We start from the raw sequence: 9,581 nt of genomic DNA on the forward strand, positions 1-9,581 counted from the left end.
GGGTCCACAGGCAGGGCAAGGTTCCGGGCAGGCCCTGGGTGAGGGTGTTCTGGGAGTGTCCTTAGAACATGGCCCATGCTGGGCTCACAGGTCCACAGACGCGCCCCCTTCTTTCTGGATGGGCGACCAGCCCTTTTCCTCAAGTCCTTCAGTCCCTGGGGCTGCCTCTGTGGGGAGCAGGGGGCACCATGTCCTCTGGGCTGTGGCAGAACCAGCCCAGCCTGAGGACCTGCCTCCCCGCCCGGTGCTCAGCACCGTCCACCGCACTCAAGTGTCCAGGGTGGGCTCAGAGGAGCTGGGGTGGCCTGAACAGCCTGTGGAGCGGTGGGCGCCCGGCCAGCATGGACCAGTGTGGGAACCGCAGGACCCCTGCCGTCCTGGCTTGGGGAACTAACCCCAGCAGGAGACAGGGTATCCTGGAGCTGCGGGGCCGCCGGCCCCCTGGGAGGATGTGAGATGGGGAGGGGCTCGGGCGGGAGGTGTCACAGCTCCAGGCAGAGAGGCCAGAGCTGCCCACGTTGCTCTAGGCTCCTGGCTGTGGGGAGGGGAGGGGAGGGCGATCGGGGCTGCGAGGCCTGAGAGGAGGGCACAGGCTGGGGGCGGCTCTGGCCCGGACGCCCAGGCCCAGCCTAGGGCCGCAGCAGCCGCAGGGCGCCCAGGGCCCCGCCCAGCAGCGGGCAGAGGTGCCTGTGGCCTGTGGGCCCTGCGCCTGAGGTCCACGCCCAGTAGCTGTAGACGCCTCGCCCTGTTCCGTTGCTGCCGGGCGCCCCGTCCTCCGCATCCTCCAGACCAAGCTCCGCCGGCCCCGCGGCCCTCCTCCAGCTCGAGCCCGCAGCCAGGCCCGCCGCCGCCCCCGCCGCGGCCCCCGCCGCCGCCCCCGCGGCCGCGCGCACGGAGGAGCCCGCGTAGCGGGGGGCCGGCCTCACACGCGCCCTCGCAGCGCCGCGCCCGCCTCGGGCGCTGCCACGGGCCCCACCGCGGCCACCCTTGGCCGCACTGCCGTCGCAGAGGAAGGTGGCCGCTAGCAGCAGAGCCCAGCACACGGCGGCCGCCCAGTTCATGTTCCTGGAGCAGAGCCTGCAGGACGGAGGAGGGGACCTCAGCTTCTGTGAGGGCGGGGCGCTCAGGGGCTGGGGACAGAGGACGTGGGGAGGCAGGGAGGCGCTCAGGGCCCAGGCACAGGGGCTCAGGGCTCAGGGGCGGGATGGGCATTGGGCGGTACGCGGGGCCTCGCCTGCTGGAGGAGTGGGGAGTGGGCCGGGGTGGGCTGGGGGCAGGCCTGCCCGAGGATGAGGGCCTGGAGCCTGGGGCGGGGATGGGGGTCTTGTTCAATAGCCCGGAAGGCGCGGGTGGAGGTGAGGGTTCTGCAGCGGGGCTATTCTGTGTGGGGCGTGGAGCAGGGGCAGAGGATGGGGCTTGCGAGCCCCCTGCGGTTGAGGGCGCTCAGGCCTGGGGGGGGGGGGCTCCATGTGTGGGCCGCTCCAGGGCCCGCAGGCCCACCGGCCACCGTGGGGTGGGGGTGCGTCTCCAGGTCCGAGGGCCCAAAGGAAGCGGGTGAGGGTCTGGAGAGGGGCCAGCAGGGAGCCTCGGTCGGCTCTCCCAGGCCCCTTCCGGGGCTCCGGGGCTGGAGCCGGGGTGCGAGCCCCGCCCCGGGCAGGGTCCAGCCTGACGTCCCCTCCCGCCCGCTCTGCTTCGCGCTCCGCCCCTCCCGCTACCGCCTGGCTCGCAGCTGGGCCGGGGACCAGAGGCGACCCCAGGGCGGCGGCTCCCCCCGCCTCCCGGCCCCAGACGCGGCCCCCCACCGCCCGGTCTTACCAGCCGCGGGCCTCGGGTAAAACCGCGGCGGCTCCGAGTACCGCGGCCGGAGCGGAAGGGGGCCTGTGTTGGAGACCCGGCGGGCGCCGAGCGGAGCGGGGACGTGCGTGCGGCCTCCGCCCTGGGCGTGGGGCGGGCAGACGCGGAGGCTCATCCCCGGGGCGGGCCTTCGCAGGCGCAGCCCCCCTCTGCCCAGCACCGCCCCCGCGCCCACTCGCTGCCCGGTCCTCCGTCCCTTGCGCACCCGCATCCTGACGGGTCCCCCGATGCCAGTCAGCCCCACTGTCTTCAGCACCTCGCACCCCCAGCTCCACCGCCTCCGTCCTCACCGCAACTTCGCACACTCCGCTCCCCGCCCCACCCGGACCCCAAGCCCCATCTCCCTCACACCCTCTCCAGTTCCTCTTTCCCTCCGTTTCCCGGCGCAGCACCGGCCCTCGCAGGCCCCCTTCCCGGCGGGAAAGGGGAGCCGGGACCCCTCTTCCCGCCTCCAAGGCTGCTGCTCAGGTTCCTCCAGGGCCTGCAGGCGGCCTCGCCACCTGTAACCCGACTGCCCCAGCTAGCGGCCCTCCAGGTCCCCGCCGGACTGGACCCCTGGGCCTGGCTCCATCTTGCTTCCCAAGGTTTGTCTGTCCTCGAGTCTCCTCCCGGCCCCCTCCCAGCCCCAGACTCTAGGCCTCGCCGGAGCCGCCCCCGCGGGGACACCGGCTCGCTCACGGTGTCAGGAGTGCACTGGCCGAGAACGCCTCTGTGACGCCATCTCTCTCCGCTGCCGTCCGGTCCTGTGGTCCCTGAAGGCTCAGCGCTGCCGCGTCCCACGCTGTCCTGGGCACGCTCAGGCCCTGCTGGTTTCAAACGCCACCTGGGCCAGAGGGGCCATGGCTGAGAGCCGCCTGCTGGCCCCAGGCCTCGCGCTGGTGTGGCGATGCGCGACGGGAGAGGCGGGACTCGTCCAAGGCTCGCGTCCTCTGGTGGACTCCCTGGTCCCACGCACAGAACAGCCTCAGTGAGTTGCTCACCTCCAGGAGACAAGGGCACTTCTCTGACGAGATCAGGATGCCGCGTGGGGCCTGCAGGGATGGTCACTGCTGTGGCCTCTCAGCACCCTTCCCCTGCTCCGGTGTGTCCCCTGGGAGCCCACCTTCTCTTATTCTCGCCCATGGGGTCTGACTGTGACTTCCCCCTCCCTGGCCCTGGGAGGGGATGTGACATGCCTTCCTGGCCACACGGACCTGCTTCCCAGGGCAGGGCCGGGCCTGGCCCCTCTCCTGGGGCACCCCGAGTCGGGAGCAGCCGCACCTGTGACTCCACTGCCCGGAGCCCGGAGCCGGAGCTGGAGGGCAGGCCAGGGGGCAGTGAGGGGCGTGCCCCCTCGGCCTCCCGGTCGGGCAGTGCCCCAGCTGACACCGGGCACCTTCTCTGTCACCTGCACTCAGAGGGCCCCCAGCCCAGGGACATCCCTGCTCCCTCGTTCTCAAGGGTCCTGCCTGACGGCTCCCAGACAGCCTTCATGTTAAAGTGTAAACAGCAGCCGCGTTTATCAGACATTTGAGGAAAGTCTGGAAAGTCTGCAACACCATAAAGACCACAGCAAAGGAAAGGGGGAAAAAGGCTCAAGAAGTTTGAGGAATTAGAGAAAAACCTGAAAAAGCAAAAATAATCCACAGGCTCAGAAAGACTGGGGGAGATACTGCGTTTGTATAAGAGCAAGATGCCGTGACGGGGGCCGAGACTGTAGGAGCTTCTGAAAACAGGATTGCGGTACGCCAACAGAGCTGAGCTAGAAAGCGAAGGGCATTTTTTTAGATGAACAGCAACAAGACGGCAGGTATGAGAGAAAGGGCGCAGTTTTGGACTCTGAGTCTGATGGACTCCCCCTTCAGAGGCCGAGGGTCAAGGGCACTCCGCAGGAGGGGCCATGGAGGGCGGCTAATGAGCCCTTTCACGAGGCGCTAAGCCTTTCCTGTTAAGAGACGTGAGGGAAGCGCAGGAAGCAACTTAGACTATTTTATGTTTAATTATTACCATGAAAAATTCAAATGAAATACTAGCCACTGGGACTTCCCTGGTGGGAAGACTTGGCGTTTCAATGCAGGGGTGAAGTTTCAACCCTTAGTTGGGGACCTGGGATCCCACATGCCTCATGGCCAAAAAACCAAAACATAAAAACAAATACTAGCCATTGGGCCCAACAGCACATTGAAAGCAGGTCACCACTGCTCAGGCCCAGGTGGCGTCGAGCCTATGGACACGCTTTACTCATTGCTGCACAAAGGCAGGAAGACACTCATGATTTTCTCAGAAGAAGACGGCACATTTCATTTCTGTTTCGGTTGGTTTTTGGGTTTTTGATTATGAAGATGTATTACTACTGCACCTTCACTGCCAACACACGATCCTGGTCCTTCTTCTTCCCTCTGTTTCTGCTGTTCAGCCGCTCAGTCGTGTCTGACTGCCATGTCATGGACTGCAGCACTCCAGGGCTCCCCGTCCTTCACCATCACCAGAACTTGTTCGAACCCATGTCCATTGAATCGATGCCACCCAGCCATCTCGTCCTCTGTCGACCCCTTCTCCTCCTGCCGTCAGTCTTTCCCAGCACCAGGGTCTTTTCCAATGAGTCAGTTCTTTGCATCAGGTGGCCAAAGTATTGGAGCTTCAGCATCAGTCCTTCTAATGAATATTCAGGATTGATTTCTTTTAGGATTGACTGGTTTGATCTCCTTGCAGCCCAAGGGATTCCCAAGAATCTTTTCCAACGCCACAGCTCAAAAGCATGAATTCTTCAGCGTTCAGCCTTCTTTATGGTCCAACTCACTCATGCATACGTGATCACTGGAAAAACCATAGCTGTGACTATATGCACCTTTGTCAGCAAAATAATGTCTCTGCTTTTTAATATGCCATCTAGGTTTGTCATAGCTTTTCTTCCAAGGAGCAAGCATCTTTTAATTTCATGGCTTCAGTCACCATCTGCAGTGATTTTTAGAGCCCAAGAAAATAAAGTCTCTCACTGTTTCCATTGTTTCCCCATCTATTTGCCATGAAGTGATGGGACCGGATGCCATGAATTTAGTTTTTTGAATGTTGAATTAAGGCCAAAAGAGAGACGTTAGCTATTTGATGACCTTCAAGCTGACTCGAGGAATGTCACCAACAGCATGACCTTTCTGACAAAATCTAGTAACCAGCCCTTCATCGTTTTCCTCAATAAAATCAAACAACCACCATCAGGTATAAAAGCTGAGAGTTTTTTGCCATTCTTCATTAACTGAACCCTGACACGCATCCTGAAGGCAGAATCTGGCTCTTCGACTTCAGCCCCCACTTTCCGGAGCGCAGTCCCCTTGTCGAGGAGAGCTCGATGAGGGCGGCCCTCCGCTACGCCCTGTGTGTTTTCTCGTCCTGTGTATCAGGCCCCTTCTGGTCTCATTGGTGGCTACGGAGCTTCCCAGCAGGATGAAGATATGCCACAGGCCTGAGCAAAAAAGAGCCATTTCTTAATTTTTAAATGTCTTTTTAAAAAAATTGAAATGTATTTGACATGTAAAAAAGTGACACGTAGAAAAGTGAAGAACTAAAAAGCCTCTTGATGAAAGTGAAAGAGGAGAGTGAAAAAGCTGGCTTAAAGCTCAACATTCAGAAAACTAAGATCATGGCATCCAGTCCCATCACTTCATGGCAAATAGATGGGGAAACAGTGGAAACAGTGGCTGACTATTTTTTGGAGCTCCAAAATCACTGCAGATGGTGATTGCAGCCATGAAATTAAAAGATGCTTATTCCTTGGAAGGAAAGTTATGATCAACCTAGACAGCATATTCAAAAGCAGAGACATTACTTTGGCAAAAAAGGTCTGTCTAGTCAAGGCTATGGTTTTTCCAGTAGTCATGTATGGATGTGAGTGTTGGACTATAAAGAAAGCTGAGCACTGAAGAATTGATGCTTTTGAACTGTGGTTTTGGAGAAGACTCTTGAGAGTCCCATGGACTGCAAGGAGATCCAACCAGTCCATTCTAAAGGAGATCAGTCCTGGGTGTTCATTGGAAGGACTGATGTTAAAGTTGAAGCTCCAATACTTTGGCCACTTGATGCGAAGAACTGACTCATTTTAAAAGACCCTGATGCTGGGAAAGACTGACAGCAGGAGGAGAAGGGGTCGACAGAGGATGAGATGGTTGGATGGCATCACTGACTCAATGGACATGAGTTTGGGTAGACTCAAGCAGTTGGTGATGGACAGGGAGGCCTGGCGTGCTGCAGTTCATGGGGTAGCAAAGGGTCGGACATGACAGCGACTGAACTGAACTGAACTGACATGTAACATTTTGTAAATTTAAGATGTCCGCCATATTGATCTGATACACTTATATATTGTTATGTGATTTGATTTGATTTCCATCAACATTCATTTGTGGGGAAAAATGCCAAGAAAGCTAGCCATAGAAATGACTTTTAAAACTTGATTAAATCTATATTTCAGACAAATTCTCAGTAGATATCATATTTAGTGGAGAGCCTTTAAATATGTTTCATCAAAAAACATGAGCAAGGAACGCTTCCTACTTTCACCATTTCTGTTGATCACAGTCCTGAGCCCAGAAGACAGTTGTGCCCTGAAGAAGCTGTGGACTCTGTGGTCGACCACTCACCCCCAACGCCTGGAACTGGGGAGCCCTCGCCTCAGCAGGGCCAGGGACGCAGAGGGTGCTCTGAGGGTGCTGGGCAGGGCTCTGCTCCCCTAGGAGGGGCCGGCAGAGCCTGCACATCTCCCCTCCCCTTCCTCCACTCAGGACTGCGGCCTCGGTGCTGGAAGCTGCTGCCGCCTTCTGAGGACTGCAGGCTGGACACGCAGGCCAGAGGGTGGGTGGAAGGTGGGGAGGGGCCTTCTGGGTCCAAGATGCTCAGTGGGGCTGCTCCGCTGGCCGTGCCCTGCTCACAGCCTGACTGCTTGTCCCCGTTGGTGCGAGAGATTGCTACCTGCATATTCTGACTGCATGAGCGTCCGCATGAGTGTCTTATGGCAGAGAAAACAGAACGTCTCTACCAGAGCAAGAAATGGTGGGCGATGAGACGCCATTCACAGTAGCAGTGGACCCTATGAATGACCTCCCAGAGCGCAGAGGGTCTTTATGGCCGAAATAAACAGCATTGAGGAACATGGAGGAAGACCTGCGTGACCGGGAGAAGCAGGCGGCACTGCTGGGCGCCACGCCTGGGCCTCCTTCACGCTCGCCCTTAGGTGAGTGTGCGACTCCAGGAGACTCTCAGCAGAGCTCTTACAGGAACCTGCTGCTGACTGAACTGTGGCCCCAGCATTCATACTTTGGAATCCTGCCCCCAGCGCCTGAGAATGTGGTTATGTTTGGAGATGGGTCTTTACAGAGGTCAAAAAAGTTAAAGTGAAGTCATCAGGGTGGTCCTGACCCAATGTGGCTAGTGTCCTTATAGGAGGAGATAAGAGGAGATTGGGTCACAGACATGCACCCAGGGATGACCACATGAGGATGGCTGGTTACAAGCCGTGGATACGGGCCTCAGGGGAAACTACCGCTGCTGCTGCTGCCGCTGCTCCTAAGTCGCTTCAGTCGTGTCCGACTCTGTGCGACCCCATAGATGGCAGCCCACCAGGCTCCCCCGTTCCTGGGATTCTCCAGGCAAGAACACTGGAGTGGGTTGCCATTTCCTTCTCCAGTGCATGAGAGTGAAAAGTGAAAGTGAAGTCGCTCAATCATGTCTGACTCAGCGACCCCATGGACTGCAGCCCACCAGGCTCCTCCATCCATGGGGTTTTCCAGGCAAAAGTTCTGGAGTGGGGTGCCATTGCCTTCTCTGGAACCAATGCTGCTGAGACCTTATCTCAGGTTGCAGGCTCCAGAACTGAGAAAATGAATTCCAGCCTGTCCGTGACACTGTTTTTCCCTGTGCCTTATAGCTTGTGGGATCTTAGCTCCCCAACCAAGGACTGAGGCACAGAGCCCAACCACTGTGCTCCCAGAGCTGTCCCTGCAATGCTTTGTTACGGCAGCCCAGGCAGACTGAGGAGCTCAGGGGCTCATACAAAAGGATAAAAGTCAGATGTAAACAAATTTTGAAAAAGCAGTTCAGAGAAGAGGGATTCACCACGCCAGATATTAAGAGCCTGCAGACACCATGGTGACAACGCAATCTGGACAGAAGGCAGGTGTCGTGGACAGAAGGCAGCCCAGGACAGAAGGCAGGTGTCGTGGACAGAAGGCAGGACAGAAGGCAGCCCAGGACAGAAACAAGACTGGGAATTTGACAGAGAAAAGGGAAACTGAGAAGAACCAGACAGAAATCCTAAAACTAGAGAGCCGAGCCCAGCTCATCCTGGGCTGAGGAGCTGTCCCCTGCTCTGGTGCTGAAGTTCCCTGAAAGTGGCTGCTGGCGCCTTTGGAGTTTGCTGCTGCTACTGTGTCTCAGGGTGACGGAGGAGGAGAGGAGCTTGCTGGCTGGGCTGCTGGGAGAGAGCTGTGGCCCACCTGATGCATGGGCTGGTGGCAGTGAGCAGATGACAGGGTGGGAGGGTTTGAAGTTCCTCCTTCTGCTGCTGGTGCTAGGAGGGGCCGGGAGCCCGGTGGAGTTTGGCCAGGGCCTCGTGGATGTCATGGTTCTGGAGGCAGTAGATGATGGGGTTGAGCAGTGGGGTCACAACGGAGTAGACCACGGACACCAGTTTGTTGAGGTCAAAGTTGCTGATGGCGTGAGGCCGGGCGTACCTGAAGATGGTGGTGGTGTAGAAGAGGGCCTCCACGACCAGGCGGGAAGCGCAGGTGGAGAAGGCCTTCTGGCGGCCAGCCCCTCCTGGGACCCTCAGCACCGTGGCCACGATGTGCGTGTAGGAGATCACGGTTGCCAGCAGGGAGGTGGCGAGCACAGCGAGGGCCGCCACGAAGTCCAGCACCTCGACGGTGGCGCTGTCAGAGCAGGGGAGCTGCGGCAGGGGTGAGATGTCACAGAAAAAGTGGTTGAGGATGTTGGGGCCGCAGAGCCTGAGGCGGGAGATGAGAGCCGTGGACACGCAGGAGGCCAGGAAGCCGCCCAGCCAGGCGCCGAGGGCCAGGCGCAGGCAGAGCCTGGAGTCCATGGCGGCTGGGTAGTGCAGGGGGCGACAGATGGCCAGGTACCGGTCATAGGCCATGGTGGCCAGAAGGAAGCACTCGGACGAGCCAAGGGAGAGGAAGAGGAAGAGTTGGGTGAGGCAGCCTGAGAAGGAGATCGTCCTCGCTGAGGCCGAGAGGCCGGCCAGCAGCTTGGGGATGGTGACTGAGGTGTAGAGGGTCTCCAGCACTGACAGGTTGGCCAGGAAGAAGTACATGGGCATGTGCAGTTGACGGCTGGCTCTGATGGTCGCCATAACAACCAGGTTCTCCAGGATGGTCACCATGTAGATGGTGAGGAATGACCCGAACAGCAGCCCCTGCACGTGGCACAGCTCTGGGAAGCCCAGCAGGATGAACTCTGTCACCGACGTCTCCGTGGAATTGCTCATAGCCCTCTTGGCAGGGAGGCCACTTCTGAGCGCCTTGGAAGAGTGGAGAGAGGCAGATGTGATGTGTGCTGGGCAGGGGACTGGGTCCTGAGAGCTGGGTGGGGCCACCATAACCCCTTCTCAAAGTTGCTGCAGCACTGACCCCCCCAATCCTTAACCCAACACACACCTCGCCCTGCAAACCCCTGGCAGGGGGGCCCCGCCTGCACACAAGTGAGCACAAGCATACCTCTCACGTCCACTCTCACGTGGA

The 9,581-nt window shown here is 59.0% G+C and overlaps 2 protein-coding genes across 2 annotated transcripts; both read right to left on the reverse strand.

Annotated features, from left to right (window-relative positions):
• Positions 1-629: 629 nt before the first annotated feature.
• On the reverse strand, positions 630-1,061 carry SPRN (shadow of prion protein). Its single transcript, XM_068961723.1, has one exon. The coding sequence runs from the start codon at positions 1,059-1,061 to the stop codon at positions 630-632; it is 432 nt and encodes a 143-aa protein (XP_068817824.1).
• Positions 1,062-8,392: 7,331 nt separating this feature from the next.
• On the reverse strand, positions 8,393-9,328 carry LOC138070247 (olfactory receptor 226-like). Its single transcript, XM_068961386.1, has one exon. It carries the CDS (start codon positions 9,326-9,328, stop codon positions 8,393-8,395), a length of 936 nt encoding a protein of 311 aa, XP_068817487.1.
• Between the last annotated feature and the right edge of the window lie 253 nt (positions 9,329-9,581).

This window comes from Capricornis sumatraensis, chromosome 23 (assembly GCF_032405125.1).
Source record: "Capricornis sumatraensis isolate serow.1 chromosome 23, serow.2, whole genome shotgun sequence".
Classification (NCBI taxonomy): Eukaryota; Metazoa; Chordata; class Mammalia; order Artiodactyla; family Bovidae; genus Capricornis; species Capricornis sumatraensis.

What these genes read in the sequence shown, in the direction of transcription:
- SPRN (XM_068961723.1), bottom strand. Translation starts at nt 1,061, where the DNA reads ATGAACTGGGCGGCCGCCGTGTGCTGGGCTCTGCTGCTAGCGGCCACC.
- LOC138070247 (XM_068961386.1), bottom strand. Translation starts at nt 9,328, where the DNA reads ATGAGCAATTCCACGGAGACGTCGGTGACAGAGTTCATCCTGCTGGGC.